The following is a 23367-nucleotide window of genomic DNA, read 5'->3' on the forward strand; positions in this document are numbered from 1 at the left end:
GTTTTAAAGGAAACTGTAAAAATCGGGTGGTTTTTATTTCTTCCTGTTTCATCGACAGTGCACAATCTCCCTCGTCTCTTGCTGTACAGGGTATGGGAATGGTTAAACCTCCCAAGCAGTGAGCCGTTCTAAGTGTGGAGTCGAGCTCCGACTCATAAAGTGAAGTTGAGGCTAACCGTCACCGGCGGCTCGGAAGAAAGAATGTTTACCATGCAAAATATTCCAGAAATAAATAAGAATGGCGCTTCTCATCTGCGTTGCACAGCATTTGTCACTTGCTGTCTCGTTCAGGACCACCAAGTGTGCTCCCACAGCTTTGAGACGGCGCAGGGATTCTGGGGGAGACTGTCTGATCCGGAGGTTTTTGTATACATGTGAGCACACAACATTGCTCTCACATCCTGGGGTTGTCTTGTATGACTCCACAGTCTGATTAGAGCCTTGTTTAGCCATGTGGCGGACATGACTGTTCCTCGTGGATATCGAGGGCTCATTCAGATGGCCGTATGCTGTCCGCAAAAATGCAGATCTGTTTTTTTTTTGCGGACAGTTCAGCATGTCTGCAAAAAACGGATTGCATTCCATTTTTTTGCTGATCCATAGACTTCAATAGGGCCATGTCCTGATTTTCACTGACAAGTATAGCACATTTTTTTTGCTGAGCTGTGCAATGGAAGAAAAGGGCACCATCGAAATGAATGGGTCAGCATCTAATCCGCAAAAAATTGGATCCGCGGACAGCATACTGCCGTCTGAATGAGCCCTGAGTCTGAGTGTATTGTTCAGCTTACCAGCGCTTGGCTAAATAGAAGTTTCGAAAGAGCATCAATTTTTCCCCCACTTTGACAATAAATCTTGGAGGGCACATGGTACCAATAAATGGAATGTATCACGGCTGTATGACGAACGCCATTGTGGGCAGTGGAATTCCATGTTGCCATTCATAAGACGGTAGATTTTCTTCAGCAGAGATTTGAAATCCGATTTTTTAAAAATGGGGCTCATCTGCATGCGGCCCTGCGGCAATGGTAAATGCAAATCCACAGCAGAAGTCTTATGGGTCCATACTGTACCATTTTATATTATAGATTTATACAGAATCCATCAGAAATTGAAATCATGTTGTAGAGGAATTGTTCTCTTGCTTCTAGGGGAGAATACGTTGCCACATGGAGGCATGACACAGGGAGGGTTTGTGATAAAGACCGCAGCACTCTGTGTGCCGCCATTCAGGGTCTAGTGAAATAGAAGAACGGAGCAGTTGCCAATAATATCTAGAATTTTTGGAGACCCTTTTGAAAATGAAAGCAGAACCCTGATCAGGCAACGGCTGACCGCTTCAGTGTATGGGAACGGTTGGGGAGCAGTGTGATTGACAAGCAGCTCTGACTTGGCGGTCAGGTTATATATATATATATATATATATATATATATATATATATATATATATATATATATATATATATATATATATATATATATATATTTTTTTTTTTTTTCGCGATACGAAAAAAATGCGCTGACATCCCCTTCCTTCTCCCATGGCCTGGTTATCCATCTATACATTTGCAAGGCGTGCTTTGTAATGCATATAATATATCCGTACGGGAATCGGATAATCCGGCTGCTTTTACAGTGGGAATAAAATGGCCATTTTACAATGTTTCCCGCATTGGACGCTGTGTGCGGCAGTTTGGATGGAGCCTAAAAGTCTGTGACAGATCTGCGTGTTTACAGGCTTCGAGAGGTAGATCGGAAGGTTACATGTTTGACATGAAACGCTCATACAGACAAACATCAGATAGCGTGTGCTACTGTGCTGCATATCTTTTTCATGTGTAAATGAATTCATTGCAGCACAGGCTTTTTTTCGCACTTCGTAAGTGGCTGACTTGGCAACAATGGGAGTACAAATGGCAAGGCTCCGCTCTACTGGATTAAGGCCAAGACTGGCAGTCGCTTGCAGGCTTTAGACGTGTTTTCTGGCAGAGGGCAGGTCCCAGCTAGAGCTCTATCCCCTTAAAATAACTTTATTGTGACCTGGAGCTCAGCACTTTCTCCGAAGTGTCCATGAGAATAATTAGAATCAGTCGCTGACTATAAAGCCTGTCACTCATCTGATTATATATTAAAATTTTTCATGTACTCTATAAATTGTGTACTGTCCCTATACCTAAACAATACAGAAAAAGCAAACTCGTACAGTTTTTGTCAGCTCTAGTCGGATATAAGATTATCTTCTGCGCTTTAGGTTACATTTACACGAAAAATGGATGAATTCAACTGGCTTTTTTTCCCCCAAAAAAAATCCCAACATTTGCAGTGCCCACCATATACACCCCCCATGGTGCCCCCGGTATTATTAATGCTTCCATTAGCGACCCCTGGTATTATTGCCTCCATTAGTGGCCTCCTTTACTGCCCCCCCTATTAATAATGCCCCCATTAGTGCCCCCCCTGTATTCATAATGCCCCCTTAGTGGATCCCAGTGGATTATTAGTACCCCCCTTGGTCCCCATTAAGCTTGTGTAAAAAAAAAAAACTCACCTCATCCACTCAAACACGCAGAGACATTCGCTCCTTGCTGGATGCAGCAGGAAATGACCTGCACATCCAGCATGATGATGTCATCACACTGGGAGTGCAGGTCCTTTCCTGTTGCATCCAGTGAGGAGCTAGTGTCCCATGCATTCAAGTGGATGAGGTGAGTATTTTTTTTTTCCCCCTAAAAAGGCCCTTTGAACCTACATTTAACGGCCGTTAAAGGGGTTCTCTGGGAATAAAGAAAATGAAAATACTTAAATATTACTTCATTTTAAATATATTCCCAAATACCTTACATTAGTTATAATGGCTCGTTTTGTCTAGGGAGCACTCATTAGGAGAAATAAAATGGCCGCCATCCTATTAGTGCACACAAAACCTGTCCTAATCACACAGGAGGACATGTTACTTCACAACACTGAAAGCTTCAGCTAAATATATTAGGGTCGGTTCACACGTCCACAAAATGGGTCCGCATCCGTTCTGCAAAATTGCGGAACAGGTGCGGACCCGTTCATTTTCAATGGGGCCGGAATGTGCTGTCCGCATCCGCACTTCCGTTCTGCAAAAACATAGAACATGTCCTATTCTTGTCTGCAATTGCGGACAAGAAATGCATTTTCTATAAGAGTTCCGGCGATGTGCGGTCCGCAAAATGCGGAACGCACATTGCCGGTGTCCGTGTTTTGCGGATCCGCAAAATACATACGGACATGTGAATGGCCCCTAAACTGTAGTCAGGATCATAATCCCTGACAGTCAGAGCAGAGACGAGGATGAGGCAGCTCTTTACCTCAGTGTTGTGAAGTAACTTGTCCTCCTGTGTGATTAGGACAGGTTTTGTGTGTACTAATAGGACAGCGGCCATTTTATTTCTCCTAATGATTGCTCCCCAGACAAAATGAGCCATTATAACTAATAAAAGGTATTTGGGAATATATTTATAATAAAGTAATATTTGCGTATTATAATTTTCTTAATTCCCGGAGAACCCCTTTAAAAACATTTGCATTGATTTTGGTGAGGTCCTTCTGGCCATTAAAACAAAGTAAAAAAAAAAAAAAACGCCCTATTTTTTTTAACAGCCGCTATTCACTAGCTGTTAAAAAAAAAAAACAGCAACGTCAATAACCCCATAGACATTAGTTGGCTGTGAATGTAGCCTTAGGAGGCCAGAAGACTGGTGTAAGTTAGCAATTGCTTCTATTTCTGTAAAAGTACTAATGTCTTGTGATTGTCCATATTGCTTCCTTTGCTGGCTTGATTGATTTTTCCATCAAATTTTATACTGCTCGTCTCCATGGTTATGACCACCCTGCAATCCATCAGTGGTGTTCGTGCTTGCACACTATAGGAAAAAATATCGGTCTCCATGGTGACCGGGACTGTGGGAGATCACATAGGCTGGTACTTTTTTTTTTTATAGTATGGAAGCACAGCCACTGCTGTTGGATTGCAGGGTGGTCAGAACCATGGAAATGAGCAGTGTATAATGTGATGGAAAAATGAATCCAGCTAAAAGGAGGTAACCTGGACAATCACAATACATTAGTAAGTGGCTTGTAGTAACTTTCTCTACATAATAAATGCCATTTGCTGAAGTGACAAAGCCCCATTAAGTAAGTTACTCAAAATATTATGTAGATTAATTCTACATCTTAGGATTTATAACAATTTGTAGCCAATAGAAATATAAAAATGCAAATGGAAACACTGGTTTGTTGACCTGTGTGACTATGATGAGAAGTGGTGTTAAGAACAAGAGTCGGCTCTATCTGTGACTTTCATCCACAAAGCACCATCTCGGTACATTTAGTGATGGTCAGTGTTATTGAGCTGTTGTGCCCACAGATGAAACAGCCGACATCTAGAATTGAGATTCCTCAGTGGTTGATACCTTTTAATGGCTAACTGAAAAGACTATAACAAAATTGCAAGATTTCCAGACTACTCAGGACTCTTAATCAGGCACCTGCTCTCTCTGCAACCTTGCAGTTTGAATTTAGGAGAAGTCAGAACCAGACATGATCAAGTTTTCACTGCCTGGCCCTGTCAAAATGCAGAGGGTGCAGTAGTTGCAGAGAGAGCAGAGCCTCTAGGTGTAACGGCAACGCCCCCATTGCCCCTAGAGGTTCATTTGCATATATTAAAATATCATTTTTGAGCAGTGCGGGCACATATGAACATGGGACCAACACAGATGCCTTCACCTGCTAGGTGCACATGTAACAGGTCACTTTCATAGGGACAAATCTGCTGACAGGTGCCCTTTAAGATTGTGCTTTTGGTGTATGTTAAGTCCTAAAAAGTGGTGTCAGATTCAGTGTGAATTTTTGAAAACTCACATGACGTTTTTGCCGCACGTTTAAAGTACATGTTGAGAAAAAACAATGCAAAAGTGGTAGTACACCACGCTTTTCCATACCACAGAGTCAAGTAAAAAAACTTATGATATATAAGTTGTTTTTTTCAGTGGAAGCATATGGTGACGGATGCCACTGTATGGCATTGGTCAGAAACATCTGTTTAATGTATATGGAAGACAAAAACGTGATGTCAACTTAGCCTAAGTTGTCTCCATGATCAGGAGAACACTTTGAAATGGGAATCATACGGAGTTGTTCAACATAGCCGAAAAACGGAGTAAATCACCTATTACACGTGTTTGGGAGCAGGTAGAGCACCGTCTGCCATGAAGGGTTAAGCATTAACAGATGGCATTGCCATGAGGCTGGTTCCCCCTGCCTCTTATCAGTATTTTATCTTATCCGGCCAGACCTCCCTTTTCAGCTTGGTGACCTGTCACACATCCTGTATGTGTACGCTGAATCCTGCTGACTTATATATAAAGTCCTCATAGTTCAGGCGTCCATGTGGTTTGTAAGTGCAGCGTGGTCGAAACCTGACTCTGGCCAACAAAATGATGACTCCTGCCAGCTAGGAGACACCTCATTTATCTATCATTTCTAATCATTTGGATGCTGTGCAGAGGATGCTATCACTGCTTCTAGCACCAATGTAATAATTCACATTGCCTCAGTAGAGATTGAAGAAGAGATTGTCTTCTCTTTGACTGGCAATGGAAGCCACAAAATCTGAATTAATCTTTTTTTTTTTTTATCCTGAGCAAAACACTGTAACCGAAATTGTAGTATTTGACCTTAAACTTAATGTCTAAAAAGACCCTTTTATGCGATTATGAGCCTAAAGATAATTTAGAATACACATTAAATGGAACATGTCACCATGACATGCTGTGTTTATAGAGCAAACGGAGCTGAGCAGATTGATATATCCGCATTTTTTGCTCCATAAGGCACACTGGCCCATAAGATGCACGTAAGATTTAGAGGAAGAAAATCGAACCTCAGATAAGACCCCCAATCTTCATCAGACCTCAGATCAGACCCCCAAACTTCATCGTACCAGACCCCCAATGTTCATCAGACCTCAGACCAGACCCCCCAATCTTCATCAGATCTCAGACCAGACTTCCAATCCTGATCAGACCCCTAATCCTCATCAGACCTCAGATCAGACCCCAGAATTAAACCTCCATTCCTAATTAGACCTCAGATCAGACCCCCATTGATTATTAGACTTCAGCTCTAGCCCCCATCAGACCTCCATAATGGAAGCGCTCACTAATATTCGCTCCATAAGACTCACTGCCATTTCCCCCCACTTTTGGGAGGAAAAAGTGCTTCTTATGGAGCGAACAATATGGTATCCAGTATAACTTGTACTTTTATTAATTGAACTCTCCGCTCTTTCTAGACTGGAGTCCAGTGGGTGGTTTTACTGATTGACTTACAGCCTTCTCTGTAGGAGTGTATATACAGAGATGGCTGCCCATCACTGTCCACATGACTCCAAAGCATAGAAAGAGCAGAGATCTCAAGCTTTGTCTGAGATGTGAACCTGTACTGAAGGTCGCATGTGGTGCAGAGCGATGCTGATTACAGATTGTGCCTTATCTTCACAGATCTCTGGATGGTAGGCTGCAAGTGTCCCATCGAAAAGGACTGCCACACGTCATATACTGCCGCCTCTGGAGGTGGCCAGATCTGCACAGTCACCACGAGCTCCGGGCAATGGAAATGTGTGAATACGCTTTCAACATGAAGAAGGATGAAGTGTGTGTCAATCCATATCATTATCAAAGAGTGGAGACTCCAGGTATCTGCCTTCACACCACAGACATATTCATTATATTGAAGAGACTTTTTTTTATTTATTTTTTTGTAACGATTATTATTCTTTCAATATCTTATGTATGATAATTGTTCCATGTAAATGAGTCAGCGATCAGCAAATGTGGCACTTAAAATCGTTTCTCGGCAACACACTGATTTGTGTATCCTGGGATCTGCTGCAACGATCGTGAACATACGGTTCGTTCCCAGTCACTGCTCTGTGTTTCAGCGCATGTAAATGGGCCCTTTTCTAAGGAATACCAACTGATTATTTCTGTTGTCAATTCTACCAGGCTATATTCAGGCACCATTAAAGGGGCTTTCTGACACTTTCATACTCATGATCTAGTCATCAAGATAGGTCATCAGTGTCTGATCGGTGGGGGGTAGACTGCGACGTTCCTGTGAGAGCACCACTGCACCCTCGTAGCTTACCAAGCACAGTGCTGTGCATTGACTAGCAGTTGTGCTTGGTATCAAGTGAATGCGGGTGAGTTGTACCTGGGCCACGTGACTGATAAACGTGACGCTGCTGACCTAAAATAAGCTGTGAGAAGGCTGCAGCGCTGCGGCCTTCTCTCACAATTGATCGGCAGGGGTCCCGGTTGTGGGACCCCGACCAAATAGATACTGATAACCTATCCAGAGGATACGTCCTCAGTGTAAAAAAGCCGGAAACCCCTTTTAATGCTTGCATTGGGTGCAATTGGCCATCATGGTAAGAACAGTGCATTTTGTTGTTCTGTTTTGCTGTGAAATTCTTTCTCGAATGGATTTCATAACTTGGATCCATCAATTTGATTACTAAAGACAGTGGGTACACCACTAGATCATGGCCTCCATTAGAAATGGAACCAGTGTGATCGAATTGCAAACTGCCCCATAGAGAAGGCAGAGGAGCTTTATTTTCTAGTCCTACCCTGGAACCCAAATGCATACACTCCATGCATCAGACTGACTAGTGTGGGATCATGCACACGACTGTATGTAATTTGCGGTCCACAAAACTCGGATCCGCAAAAAAGAAATAAAATAAAAATGACATCCGTGTTGCATTTTTTATTTTTTTTGGGTATTCATTGTAACAATTAAATAGGACTTGGTGGAATAGACATGTGGATATACGGACACGGAATGCACACAGAGTCATTTTTCTTTTTTTTTTTTTCAAGCCCCATTGAAGTGAACGGTTTCGCATACGGACCTGTAAAAAAAAAAAAAAAAAAAAAATATGTTCGTGTGCATGAGCCCTTATTCTCATATATGCTAAAATTTGCTTAACTGTGGCTGGTGATGCATGGAAGAAAATCTAGTGGTAGTGAAGTGGTTAATGGAAAAATCCAGCAGTACAGGTAATCACTTTGTCGCGTGTGCTCTCCATGGGAGCAGACATGATTTCCTTGCATTATTTCCTGCATATACGATTGCTGTTTTTACGGAGGTCACTCACCCACAGAGCAGCAGATTCACTTGCATTACGCTGCCCTTCCTGTGAAACATAGTGCTGATATGTAAGTTGTTCTTTCTTCTGTTTTGAGTGTGACGTTTGCGCAGAAAAAAAGATATAATCATCTCTATAGGTATTTTGGGAGCAAAATGTAAAAATGGTGAAGCAGGTCAGATGCGTCAGTGTTACATATTCCAAAAATGGATGCGGTGGAGCCATGATAATCGTCTCCTACCGGCGGTCTCTCTGGTTGTAAAATCTTCAAAAGTTTTTATTTTATTTTTTTGTTGTTGTAATGTCTTTATCTCTATTTTGCCTCAGTTCTGCCTCCCGTGTTAGTCCCAAGAAACACCGAGATTCCTACAGAATTCCCTCCCCTCGATGACTATAGTCATTCCATCCCGGAGAATACCAACTTCCCAGCCGGCATTGAGCCCATAAGCAGCTACATTCCAGGTAAGGATGTACGCTCAGTTCATGTATTGTAGATCCTTCCATGATTTATAATCTATGTATCGTACACTAATTTACATCCCAGAAATTCACTACACGGTGGTGCAAACCTACCACATTGGAGATTGGCGAGATGCAACCTGCTTGATAACTTATAGGGCCTCCTTTTTCAAAACTGTCTAACAGGAAAACGGTCTTTGTTGCCCATAGCAACCAATCAGCCTCGCCTTTCATTTCTTAACGTGTTCTGAAAAAATAAAAGGGAAGCTCTGATTGGTTGCTATGGGCACCATAGACGGTTTTGTTAAATGAGGCCTGTTGACTCTAGCAGTGGCAGCATTAACAATGCTTCAAGCACAACCATCTTCCTCTGTAAATTATCATTACTTGGGGGGGAGAAGCCGAAGAAATTTTAAGAAATAGCGTTCTTCTCAATCTTCTATGGAGGATAGAACATGTCCTAGAGCAACATGACCCAAAGCTACTTGATGGGGGGCCTGTCAGCAGTTTTTACCCCTTAAAATTACCGTTCTTGTTAGATACATGTGACGTGAAATGGATAAAACACACTTGGGTGGGTGGTCATGCTAGTGACATAACCGGAGCCCTGGGCTTTCTGCAGTAAGTGCGTCCCCACTTCTCTCCTCTGCTCTTCAGCAATGGCTCTGGGGGTCTCTGGTGGATGCTAGAGCCATCACTCAATAGCAGAGGGGTCGCTTGGAGAGCCTTAAACAGAACCGGTCACCTCCTCTGACATGTCTGTTTTAGTAAATACTTTACTAGTGCTCAGTAAACGTGCGATGTTCAAGTTTGGCGTTCTTTTTATCTAAGAATCCCGTTATGGCTTCCGCTACAACGGAACATAACAGAATTCTATGACGGCATGCACCACGGAAGCCTATAAGAGGCAGTCCGTATTGCATTCCGCCATAAAAGAAGTCTATCGCACGTTCACTCAACACTATACTTTACTCCCCATAAGATAACAATTCTGGAGAATCTTTTCTTCTAAGGCTCCATTCACACGTCCGCAAAATGGGTCCGCATCCTTTCCGCAATTTTGCGGAATGGGTGCGGACCCATTCATTCTCTATGGGGACGGAATGGATGCGGACAGCACACAGTGTGCTGTCTGCAGCCGCAATTGCGGAGCGCGGCCCTGATTTTGGGTCCACAGCTCCGCAAAAAGATAGAGCATGTCCTATTCTTGTCCGCAGCTTGCGGACAAGAATAGGCATTTCTATGGGGGTGACAGGCTGGTGTGTTGCGGACCCGCAATTTGTGGGTCCGCAACACACCACGGACGTGTGAATGTAGCCTAACTCTGTGATGTGCCATTCCTCTGTTATTCCACCTAGAACAACTGTATAACTTGCCAACTAGGTGTTACTATTTCCTAAACGGTCAGACATTGGCAGTACTGACTGGAGAGTGTCAGACTGTGCATGCACACGAGTTTGACAGTGTTTGCAAAGGTTGTGCACATTAGAGGGGTTGGCAAAGCCTTCCCCACTCCTGAGCAGACCTGCGAAGGGAAGCAAACTTTCCTGCTTCCCGGCACTGGCTCCTGGCTCCTTCTCTCCACAGCCTAGGCTGCTCCTCTGGGCTCCCTGGATGTAAACTTCCAGTTTGACACCTCTGCAGCCAATCGCTGGCTGCAGCAGTGAGCCACTTACATTGCAGGGTGGCACGAAGGAGCCAGCATCGGGAAACAAGTATGTCTCCCTCCTCAGGTCTGCTCTGGAGGGATGGGGGTTGGGCAAAAACACCTACCAAGGTGCAAAACTCCTTTAATTTTTCCCTGTGCCAGTACCTTATGGGAGAGTGAATCTCTTTAATGCAATTTATACTCATACACTGTAAAATAATGTCACTTATTTCTGCCTAGAAACTCCACCTCCTGGTTACCTGAGTGAAGATGGGGAAACTAGCGATCAGATGAACCACAGCATAGACTCAGGTAAGTCTATGGACGGAATGGAGTAGGCTGACTGACGTCTTCTCTGCTTCCTCTAACACGTGTGTGCTGCCAAGAATACTCCAGCCCCAGTGCCGTGTTGCCCATGACCTAAGCCTGGTAAAGGTGTCGCGATAAGTGGATTAACTCCTATTATTATTATTATTTTCTTTTAGGGTCACCAAGCCTGTCTCCAAATTCCATGTCCCCTGCACACAGTAACATGGGTAAGTTAATGGTTTTCTACTTCATTCTTCCCAAAATATTTGTAAGTGTAAAAAATGCCATTTTCTGTACACAGAAATGTTCAGGGGAGATGAAGACATTGAAAGAGCGGTGTCCAATTTTGGCTGAATTGCATGAGTTGTTAGGCAGCTTTCTGGGATACTTCGGCCTCTTTCACACGAGCGTGACGGATTGGCTCCGGATGCGTTCAGTGAAACTCGCACCATTTTGCAAGCAGGTTGTCAGTTTTGTCTGCAATTGCATTCAGTTGTTACTTTTTTTTCTGCGCAGGTGCAATGCGTTTTGATGCGTTTTTCATGTGCCTGATAAAAAACTGAAGGTTTACAAACATATCTCTTGGCAACCATCAGTGAAAAACGCATCGCACCCGCACTTGCTTGCAGATGCAATGCGTTTTTCACTGAAGCCCCATTCACTTCTATGGGGCCAGGGCTGCGTGAAAAACGTAGAATATAGAACATGCTGCGATATTCACGCAATGCAACTGATGCATGAAAAAAAAACCACTCATCTACACAGACCCATTGAAATGATTAGGTCAGGATTCAGTGCGGGTGCTATGTGTTCACGTCACGCATTGCACACACGCGGAAAACTCGCTCGTGTGAAAGGGGCCTTTGTGGTTCATGTTTTTTTCCATTAATTTCAACATCTCTGGTTGCAGTCAATGAATGGAAACATATATATATATATTTTTATCCAGAGGCTAAAAGCCTGTCCAGATCCATGTCCAGTTGACACAGCTGCTTTGATGCCCTGCATTTTGTGAGCACTGTTTTATCACTGACAGCAAGCACAGATCAGACAGCATTGATTTGTGATGCTGTGTAACCCTTACAGTTCTGGAATGTACTGGATAACACTGGCATGATGCTGCCAGTGTTATCCAATACATTCCAGAACTGTAAGGCAGCGATGGGAGGTCAGGCCGGGTGCTGCGATGCGGACTCGCTGCGGGAGGAACACTCGTCTGCAAGGGGCCTTTAAGTTTCATATTTTAAAGGGAACCTGTCACCATGCAGATGCAGTGCAATCTGCAGGCAGCGGGTTATAGAGCAGGAGGAGCTGAGCAGATTGATGTATATAGTTTTAGAAAAGGTTCAGAAAAACTTGTCATTTATTCCTTCATACCTCTGGGCTTATGGGACAATCTTATCAGGGACTGACAGCTATCTCTGTATGCAGTCTCTCAGGGAAGGCTGTTAATCACAAGGTATGACCACCCCCGGAACTCCTAAGCCCAGAATGAGCAGAGATGTAAATGAGAAGTTATACTGAATCTTTTCCCATAAAACTATATATCAATCTGCTCAGCTCCTCCTGCTTTATATGCCTGCAGATTGCACTGCATTTTCATGGTGTCAGGTTCCCTTTGAACAAGTAGCATTTGATTATCAGAATGTGATGCTCATGTGATTGAGTCGACCTAATTCCATTTGGCAGAATAAGCCTGATGGACATCTATAATTTTCCAGTCCATTTGACCTTATTATGGTTATAGTTGGCATCTGCTGATCATCTAATAAGCTTCCTATGGGGCATCACTGGAGAGTTACACATTTCTTACACTGCATAAGATCCTGCGTCTATTACTGTTATGCTACTGACCTTCTTTTCATAAGATTGTATTATACTAGAGCAGTAATGGTGAACCTTTTACAGACCGAGTGCCCAAACTGCAACCCAAAACCCACTTATCGCAAAGTGCCAACACAATGTAACCTGAATACTACAGTCCAATATAGTATATCTTCCATGTACTTTATTATTTAGCTATAATAACCTGCCTGCATTCAGTGCGCCGCCTGTGCTGTTCATAGTGCGCCCTGCGCTGATGAATGGCATTTTGGTACACCATAGACTTTTTCCAGGGTGCGGGTGCCCACAGAGAGGGCTCTTAATGTGCCATAGGTTCGCCACCACTGTACTAGATTAATGAATGCATTGCAGCCCTTTCATTTGTGTAAGGCACGTTAAAGGGTTGTCCGAATTACCTCCCAAAAATCGCTAAATGTTATAAAGCAAATAACCAGCCTACAGTGACTTGTTACTCCTCCGCCATAGCCTCACAGTGTTTGTGCCGTACTGCTGAGGTTAGTGATTGGCTGCATCGTTCTCATGCTGTCTACCTCTACATCACCGCTGCAGCATTGTACACAAACCCTGCGACCGGAGCTGTGGTGCTGAACACGACAGGGGCGTAACAGGTAAGTATAGGCCCATTATTTATTTTATAGCATCTAGTGCCTTTTGTGAGAGATTGAATTAACTCCCCTTTTAACCCTACGTTTAGGGTATATGCCATTTTCCCAATTATATCCATGGTACTTTATTCACCTTTTGGTCTCCATTGAGCCAGTTTGTATTATATCATTTTTTTTTAACAGTATGGTATAGTATACTTAAACTATTGTAGACGGTAAAAAAGTGAATGCAAAGTGAATGGGAGGCAAACCTCCATAATAACATGTCTCCATCCATGCATGATCGATCGGTGCTGATTTATTTTATTTTTTTACATCTGGCTGTGTGAGAGGATCTATAGGGTACTTTCAGACTTGCGGCAGAGGATTCCGGCAGGCAGTTGCGTCGCCGGAACTGCCTGCCGGGTCCGGCAAAACGTATGCAAACTGATGGCATTTGTCAGACTGATACGGATGCGGAGCCCCTACGACAGAACTCGGTGCCGGAAAAGAATAACGCTAGTGTGAAAGTACCCTTAGGCCCCTTTCACACGGGCGAGTAATCCGCGTGGATGCGATGCGCGAGTTGAACGCATTGCACCCGCACTGAATCATGACCCATTCATTTCTATGGGGCTGTGCACACGTGCAGTGATTTTCACGCATCACTTGTGCGTTGCGTGAAAATCGCAGCATGCTCCTCTTTGTGCGTTTTTCACATAACGCAGGCCCCATAGAAATGAATGGGGTTGCGTGAAAATCGCAAGCAAGTGCGGATGCGGTGCGATTTTCATGCACGGTTGCTAGGAGACGATCGGGATGGAGACCCGATCATTATTATTTTCCGTTATAACATGGTTATAAGGGAAAATAATAGCATTCTGAATACAGAATGCATAGTACAATAGCGCTGGAGGGGTTAAAAAAATAAATAAAAATAATTAAACTCTCCTTAATCCACTTGATCGCGCAGCCGGCATCGCTTCTGTCTCCTTCTTTGCTTATTGCAGGAAAAGGACCTGTGGTGACGTCACTCCGGTCATCACGTGATCCATCACATGATCTTTTACCATGGTGATGAATCATGTGATGACCGGAGGGACGTCACCACAGGTCCTTTTCCTGCAATAAGCAAAGAAGGAGACAGAAGCGATGCCGGCTGCGCGATCAAGTGGATTAAGGTGAGTTAAATATATTTTTTTTAACCCCTCCAGCCCTATTTTACTAAGCATTCTGTATTAAGAATGATATTATTTTCCCTTCTAACCATGTTATAAGGGAAAATAATACAATCTACAGAACACCGATCCAAAGCCCCAACTTCTGTGAAGAAGTTCGGGTTTGGGTACCAAACATGCACGATTTTTCTCACGCGAGTGCAAAACGCATTACAATGTCTTGCACTCGTGCGGAAAAATCGCGCAAGTTCCCGCAACGCACCCGCACCTTTTCCCGCAACGCCCGTGTGAAAGAGGCCTTAGTTTCACCTTGCTAATAAACTGTAAACTGCTGACTGCAGCATTTTACATAGAAACTCACCTCAAAGTGCCTTTTGTGTGTACAAACCACAGTACCCAGCCTAGGGCCTTCTTCAGCAGAAGCACAGGCCTTAGCTGAAGTAGTGCTCCTGCCAGCGGACAGAACGTGCCCTGCATTATATATATCTGTATACCGTTCCTATGTACACCTTGCCTGCAGCGTAACTGTGACACACACCTCAGGTAACGTAGATACTAGAACCAAAGGATAGGCATAAAGGTGCCCTAGTACATTTATAAGGAACTGATAATGGGGGGTTACTGGGGAGTAAAGTAGAGAATACACAAGTCTCTGTATACGTTACCGTAGTCGGATAGCCCCTTTACGGGTAATAAATATTGGCTCTCTGGGAGTCCGACCGACGGGCACCTCAGCATTCCCGAGAAGGTCTCTGAATAAAGTCCACCACTCCTTTCACTTCTGTGGGACTGATGGAGCTCTGTGGATGGGTGACAGATGATTTTGGTGGGATAACCCCTTCAATGTTTGTAGTCAGGGCCAACAAATTTGAGATGGGTCATACTTTGAATTTTCATTTACTTAGCATAACCCTAAAATCTGTGCGTTTATTATTTTTTTTTCCCTGCTGCGTGTAAATGGGAAAAACTACAGTCGCTTCTATTTTCTGCATATTTACTTATGGGACCAGCAAGGGAAATCCACAGGAATTATTCAGTAAATTACCCTAACCTGAAATAGGTAAGCCAATGTTTTTGTTACAAGGGGCCCAGATGATGATCAGATGATAGATGCTGGGGATCCACTAGAATCTATGGTGGAATGTGACAGTGAGTGTTCAGTACTGCTGTAGCGCCACCACAGGGGTAATAAAGCATTGCACAGTGATCATTGAAATCAATGGGCTGTTATTGTCAGAACCAGAGATGCTTTTGAAAGGTGAAGGAGACAGAGCAGAGCATTTTATCTAAGGTATGGGTCTGCAGAATCCTGTTTCTCCCCTCTGTTCAGTGAAGGACTTTTCTGATACCTGTGCGGTCCACGGCTTAAACATCTGCACGCTATATCTCTTAATCCCAGATATTGCCCTTCATGGATTTAGCCTCGTCCTGATTTCTTTGTGTGACTGTGGCACTGAAGGAACGCATTATAAAGGGACAGCCTGTGCATCAGGGGACATGCGCTGCCGCCACCGCTGTGGTTCCTTATCAGTTCTTGGCCCCAGAATCTGCTCTTTCCAGCTCCATGACTCAGTCCTTCCCATCTGTGTAAGCTCTGGCTCTGGCTAAGCATGAGCCGATCTGCCGTCGCTTTGTTATAAGTGCCCATATTCTGAATGAATCACAAGACGAAGGATGCAGCCAAGGGACTGTGTCAGGCCATGCGTATCATAAAGGATGGCTACCCACGGCGGTATCCGTGATTCCTGTAATATCGCCGTGCCAGGCTGTGTGCACCAGAGTGGCAGTAGTGCCATAAACTGTGGCCTGATGTCCACCTATGATGACTTAGGGAGGAAAAGAGGCGTAGTACTGCAGAACCACGGAAATTTCCTATAAGTCTATTCTTTGTGAAATCTCTGTGCAGTTGAACATAATCGAGGCTGGGAGTAGTATTCGTCCAGAAGAATCCCTGACCTTGTGATCTTACAGCTTTATCTCACCTACACTTTGAAATACGTCTGTGTGCGCAATATTAGCTCTGCTGCATATAAACCGCACTTTCCTAGACTGTAGCTCCCAGTTAAGGTGGCCGTCCCTTCTGTTTAGGACACAGGACATCTAGTGTGATGTGACGGTCTGCCTCGGTGATTGCATGTAAGTCCCCATTGCACATCTGTTCCCGATGAGCGCTGCATATCTGTGTATATTTTGACAGTAAAGTGGATTGTCAGCGATTCTGTAAGAATAATAGATTACGATGGCTCCGTATATTAATATTAATATAAACATGCCCCTGAGTGCTCTCCTCCCGATCCCGGGGAAGTTGGCCGGATGTAGAGTTTAGGTCAGGCGGTTTTGGTTGGCCGGGTGCCAGGCCTGAATATACGAGGGGCCTGTCCTTATCAGAGAGGTTGTGGGAGTGAGATCAGCTTTACTTAACTCCCTGCGCTCTTCCTCTTCTTGAAGAAAGCTGTGGTTTCTGAGGTGAAAACCTCTATGGTGTATGAGAACTTAAGGCGTCTTGTATCATCACTTCAATATCAGAACATACAAGTTTTCCCATTGCAGAGAAGATCTCTTGTCCGCCTCTTCTTGGTGCATTATTTTATTATGTAGTTCTGAACCCAAGGCTAAAATCTCTAATTAGGGGCGTCCCCCCCTGAAATTAAAACTAATATGGCCGTATATGGAGCAGTTTACCTATTGCTTTCCCAGACTCCTAACCTAAAAGTTTAATTTTCCCAGGTATCCAGTGTTAAATCCCCATCTGTCATATTGCTGGTCATGCAGGACTCTAGGAAAGATGAGTCCTGTTGGTTGTTACTCAACTCCTGCATTAACAAATATAAGTAGGGCTATGTTCACACTTGCTTTAAAGGCTCAGTACAACGCCTCTGTACTCAATTCTGTCAGATTACAAGGCAAGAATAGAGCGTATTGCCAAATAAAGGTGCAAACCGTGATGGAATCATAAACGACCCCAATGGGGTATGTGGAACATCAATGCGGTTTATCATATGAAAGACCCGGCTCAGAATTGTGGCTGGCGTAATGAACACATATGTGAATATAGCCATAGGCTCTGTTCACACTAGCATCATGTCTTACTCTCAGATTGACGCCATGATGTGCTTTTCTTAGTAGCCATGAGGCCTATGTGAAGAGAGTCAACTGAGAGATTTATTTGAAGGAAAATGCATGTTTCTGATGACTAGTAATGGCCGTATATTTCTGCTTTACGTCTGCACAGATCTTCAGCCTGTCACATATTGTGAGCCTGCCTTCTGGTGCTCCATCTCATACTACGAGCTCAACCAGCGAGTGGGCGAGACGTTCCATGCATCCCAACCCTCCATGACGGTAGACGGATTTACAGACCCATCAAACTCTGAGCGCTTCTGTCTGGGCCTGCTCTCCAACGTTAACCGCAATGCTGCTGTGGAGCTGACCCGGCGACACATTGGTGCGTATAATGTACAATGCATGGCCTGCTGGAAGATATGTGGAGTGATGTCAAAAGCCCACTGACTGAAAAGTGTAATTGAAGCATCAACTCCTTATAAGCCACATTGTAAGAAAAAGTGCAGGTTTACATCTCGCGTATAGATGTAATCTATAGAAACGGCTGGGTACGTTTTAGGAATACACTGCATCAGCTCCGAGTTACATCCAGAGCTGCATGCATAGTTCTGTGTGGAACATAGTTGTTTGTGGAAACAGTTGAGCCTGCATTCCACATTGGTATAGGCCAGTGATGGCAAACCGTTTAGAGGCCGAGTGCCCAAACTGCAACCCAAAACCCACTTATTTATCGCAAAGTGCCAACACGACAATTTAACCTGAATATTACAGTCCAATATAGTATATCCTCCATGTACTTTATCATTTAGCTATAATAGCCTTACTACATTCAGTGCACTGCCTGTGTTGTCCATAGCTCGCCCTGCGCTGATGAATGGCAGGTAAAGTCTAAGGCATATTGGTACACCATAGACTTTTTCCAAGGTGCGAGTGCCCACAGAGAGGGCTCTGAGTGCCGCCTCTGGCACCCGTGCCATAGGTTCGCCACCACTGGTATAGGCTATTAGCAGAGGGGAGCGAGGGCAGGAGCTCTGCAGCGCATCGCTCCTGACATAGCCCATCTGTGCCAGGCCAGAGGAGAGCAGCCCTGGTACAGGCAGGAACAGCGACGTGCTCCTGACTGTACAGCTGTCAGTCAGGCCTCAGTGAAGCCGTACACCCATACACGGCGGTATATGGAAGTACGGGTTATAAAGCACAATAGGCACCTGAACTTTTAGATGCCTATTTTGCTAAGGAAAAGTAAAAAATAATAATAAATAAATCATATTGCAACAATTAATTTAGTCGCATTTAGAGTAGGTTTCAATAAAGTTATAGCAGTTGTCCAGCCATATATATATTTTTTTCTGATTTGAGGAATTCCGACACCCAGCACTCCTGCCGATCAGCAGTTTGACGAGGAGGCGGCGCTCCATGTGAGCACCACTTCCCATTCATTCCACTGCACTTCATCTCCGAAGTGCAGTGGAAGGACGAGGACTTGCTCCACAAGAGACTAAGCGTAGTGTAATGACGAGGAAGCAGTGCTCGCAAGGAGCGCCGCCGCCTCGCCAAACAGCTGATCTGCGGGGGATGTTGGACCCCTTCCGATCAGATATTGATTACCTATCCTCACTATAGGTCATCAATATATATGGCCGGACAACTCCTTTAATTTATACGTTTAGGTACACTTTAATTTACTTGGGAAATATTATTCTCCCTCCCCACCTCTCCCATCTTAGAATCTCTTCCATTGCTCTGTACAGTAATCTGCATTCTCTCTCATCACTTGCACCACATAGTAAAAAAAATCCAGTAAAGTAAAGGCGTTCGCTAGTCTTGCTTCTCACAGTTTGGTTTTCAGGTCCTGTTTTGGGTCTGCTAGGAATAGTATTCCAGAAAATGAACATTTGTGCCTGAGACGAAGTAACTGGAACCATTCAGTCTCCTCATTAATTCAGTGGTTACAAAAATTTTCCATTCTGGACCTTTGAGGGTGAGAATAGAGGACTTCCCATAACATGAACCCTGCCCAGAGAGCACTGCAGGATCTCAGTGTGCACCCTCAACACACACAGTCCCCCCCTTTCTGTGGTTCACCGACAACCGCCTGGTCATGTGTTACTTGTATTCCCAGGTCGTCTTTTTCCCCCTCTTTCTATTAATAATAGTTTTTTTTTTGTATAGAGATGTTTTGCATTAGTTGCACTTATTTAAAGGGACAACAGCACATGTTTTTATGTATCAATGTTTTCTTGGTATTTCTGAGGCGCCCCTGCGTGGGCCATCACATTGCTACATGTCATACTTGTGTCATTCTCTTTTAATAAAATGAGTTTAAAAAAAAAAAAGGGACAACAGCACAAAAAATATGCAGTTTGTGAACTTGTCATAACGTTAAAAATATCAATTGTTTTAGATGGAAACCAATCAGTAAAGCAAAACAAATCTGTTAGTACTTTAATGCTTACTATCTCACATAACTAACATAGAGGGGTTGTCTCACTTCAGCAAATGGCAAAGTTAATACAAGGCACTAACTAATGTATAGTGATTTTCCATATTGTCTCCTTTGCTGGCTTGATTTATTTTTCCATCACATTATACACTGCTCGTTTCCATGGATACGACCACCCTGCAGTCCAGCAGCGGTGGTCGTGCTTACACACTATAGGAAAAAACGGTGGCCTATGTGCACTCCCACAGTCCCGGCCAGCGCCTTTTCCCATAGTGTGCAAGCACCACCACTGATGCTGGATTGTAGGGTGGTCGTATCCATGGAAACGAGCAGTGTATAAGGTGATGGAAAAATTAATCAAGCTAGCAAAGGATTCAATATGAATAATCACAATACATTAGTATTAATGTTGTCTACATGATAAATGCCATTTTCTGAAGTGAGACAACCCCTTTAATCATATGTACCGTATATACACTGTGTATACAATATATATGTATATATAGTCAGAATGGATTATTAGCAGTTCCATCATATGTGCTGATTACCTGTATGGCATCCATTACAGGCTGGAGTGATCTACAGCAACCCTTTATAGAGCAGGGCAGTAGCACAGACATGAAATTCCTCACTGCATCTCTGCAGGCACTGGCGTCAGTATACAGACAGAATTTATGGCAGCCTGTATTCTGTGAATGGAATGAGGTGCTACAGTGCTTGCAATTCCTTGTGACAGTCTCTCTGCTTCTTCTGTCATAAATGGTGTCTCGGGGGACAGCGTTATCCCAGCCCATGTCCTTCCTTATCACACTAATGGCTCCTAATCGTAAAGGCTGCATTTAGGTGCTAATCACGTGTCAGAGAATTACTGATGCTACCAGTCGCTATTATTAGAATGGGTGTTTGGACTATGGGGGCATTTATTTCCTTGCTATTTATTTCAGGTAGAGGAGTACGTCTGTACTACATTGGAGGTGAAGTGTTTGCTGAATGCCTCAGTGACAGTGCAATATTTGTACAATCTCCAAATTGTAACCAACGCTATGGCTGGCACCCTGCTACTGTATGCAAGATACCTCCAGGTAATAGAGCACTGCTTCCTATAGTGAATTGCTTTCTAGCCCAGCACCCAATGTAACGCTGACGTATCAGGATTTTACCAAACCACAGTAAGCTGTGTAGAAACAGTCATTTCTATGAATGTGAACATCTGTTCATCTGCGGCTGTTGGTAGCGACATTACCATCAGGAAATGTGGGCATCAGTTACTTAAAGTGTACCTGACCTATCAACAATCTCTGCATTAATCCATAGTTCAGTGTGTGTACGTGAGGAATACCACTATTTCTGGACACTCTATGACTTGTATTTGGCAGTGGACCCCTGTACATGGTGAATGTCAAGTTTGCCAGAGTTGGTGGGTATAGAAAAGCTGCAATGCACTGCACACAGAAAGTGGAAGATAATCTGCTTCCTAATCTTCTCTTATGCACTGAGAAGCAGCCCCAAGGTCATGGAGGACAATACAGACAATTACTGACCTGTATGCTTGTGAATTTGTTTCTCCTTGAGTCCCTTCTCAGTCCTCCATCCTACCCTCTCCATAGACTTGCATTGACATGTGTAATACGACCATCTCCATAGGGATTCAGAGCATATTTCAAACAGAAAACAATTAGAAAAGGGGGCGGGGGGAGAGAGATAAACAGCTGATAACAAAACTAGACATTTCTCTCTGAAAAGATATTACAAAGTTTCTTGTGGTTGCTTGTACTATTGAGTACAAGTTAGCGACCATTTCATTAAAGGAATCTTAAAGTGTAAATTATTTCAGTTCATTATTAATATAGTGTAGGTACAGGGATGTTATACGTTTTTATATTATACTTTATTAGGGAAAAATGTTTGTGGTAGAAAAGATGTAAAGGGGTGTAGAGTTGTTCTAGTAAACCTGTAACTGAGCGTTACTAAGGAGAGTCTGTCTTCAGTTCTACTGAGCACTGAAGACACCTGCGTGTAACAAGTCAGATAGGCAGGGTGATGGGCAGTGATAATTAGGCCATATGTACATAGTCAGGGACCAGGATAGTGACAAGAGGCGGACTGGAAGCCTCTGTATGTTACACACAGCGGTCTTCAGCGCTCAGTAGAACTGAGCGCAGACATGGTGATTCACATATTCACCTAAAATTACAGTATAATACATGTGGATGGGGTTTTGAAAATGCCATGCACATGAAACAGAAAAATTCAGTGTGGAAAACGAGCATACTCATTAGGCTGCATTCACACGACAGTGGGATGGCCATGCCTGTTTTGCAGACAGCAAAATATGGGCACTATCCATTTGCACACCGTATTGAGTTGTGGACCCATTGACTTCAATGGGTCCATGATCCACAAGATGCGGCTTATAATAGGTCCTCCATGTGCTTCCGGGTCTGTGCCGCTGCGCCGCAGAGGATAGGACATGTCCTATCTTCAGCCACATTTTGCAGATCGTGAAGTCAATCAGTCTGCACCGCAATGCAGTGTGCACACGGCTGGATTTTTGTTGAGCTCTCTGGTGGAAACATTCAGCCTTATGTGGCCCTTAACCTTAGGAAAGATACTTGGGGTGGATGTAGCTTTTAAGGTATGGCAATTTTCGTGCATACCAAAGTTGCAAATTTTGTTGCAAGTGACGTTTTGTGCCAAAATGACACTTTTACAAAATGTGGGAGTAAAGGAGAGGGCCAGCCTGTGCACCTGAGATACATGCCAGCTCCCTGCTGTGTTAGATTTCATTTTCTAGCACATGGAGCTCCTGAAGATGTGCCAGAGTTATTACCTCTTCATCCTTCCGGCACTTGTACACCAGCAGGGCTTGTTGTGTAAGAAGCACCAGTCTTAATACAGTTCTCCCCCTTAGATTCTGATTTAAAGGTTTCCTTTTTCTTTTGTAACAGTGGGGCATGGTCCACACCTCTTTTTGTGGTTCTTTTTCATGGTACCACTAGAATCGCAAAGGCTTGCCTCATCTTATGCAGCTCTGTGCCTACCAAATGTCTGCCATTGACTATGCTTTTTAATACAGTAGAGGTAGCTATACCAGCCAAATGTTTGTCAAAAATATATGTCTGGCTAATGAAAGTTTATGGGCACGTTAGATGTATTTTTCGATGTATAGGCTCCAACATGCACCCCAGATATGGCGGGAACCTAGTCTTAGCAAGGCCCACAGTTGCATGCATTAAAAATGTGTAGATTTGAAAATAACTATATATTTTTCCCTTTGTCCCAGGATGCAATTTGAAGATCTTTAATAACCAGGAGTTTGCAGCTTTACTAGCCCAGTCGGTGAACCAAGGATTCGAGGCTGTGTATCAGCTCACCAGGATGTGTACTATACGGATGAGCTTTGTCAAGGGCTGGGGAGCTGAGTACAGGTTAGTAAAAGCGACTAGCAGGTTATAATAACTGACTAGTTCTTTTCAGACCCTATACATCTAGTACATATACTGTATGCCTACATGTATAAGGGCTCATGCACACAGCTGTGCCCGTATGGCAAATAGCGGACGGGCACCGGCTATGTGCACCCCGCATCACGGATGCAGACCAATTCACGTAAATGGGTCCGCAATCAGAAACGTCCAGTGCGGAACACAGGCACG

General features: G+C 43.8%; 1 protein-coding gene across 2 annotated transcripts in view; it reads left to right on the forward strand.

Annotated features, from left to right (window-relative positions):
- SMAD3 (SMAD family member 3) overlaps positions 1 to 23367 on the forward strand; it is a 111561-nt gene that overhangs the window by 83740 nt on the left and 4454 nt on the right. For both annotated transcript variants that reach the window (XM_040414303.1, XM_040414304.1), the window contains exons 2-8: positions 6531 to 6724; positions 8510 to 8644; positions 10530 to 10601; positions 10775 to 10825; positions 17438 to 17650; positions 20656 to 20793; positions 22995 to 23139. In XM_040414303.1, the coding sequence (XP_040270237.1) occupies positions 6531 to 6724; positions 8510 to 8644; positions 10530 to 10601; positions 10775 to 10825; positions 17438 to 17650; positions 20656 to 20793; positions 22995 to 23139 (948 nt within the window). The remainder of the gene's footprint in view (positions 1 to 6530; positions 6725 to 8509; positions 8645 to 10529; positions 10602 to 10774; positions 10826 to 17437; positions 17651 to 20655; positions 20794 to 22994; positions 23140 to 23367) is intronic.

This window comes from Bufo bufo, chromosome 1 (assembly GCF_905171765.1).
Source record: "Bufo bufo chromosome 1, aBufBuf1.1, whole genome shotgun sequence".
In the NCBI taxonomy this organism is placed as follows: domain Eukaryota; kingdom Metazoa; phylum Chordata; class Amphibia; order Anura; family Bufonidae; genus Bufo; species Bufo bufo.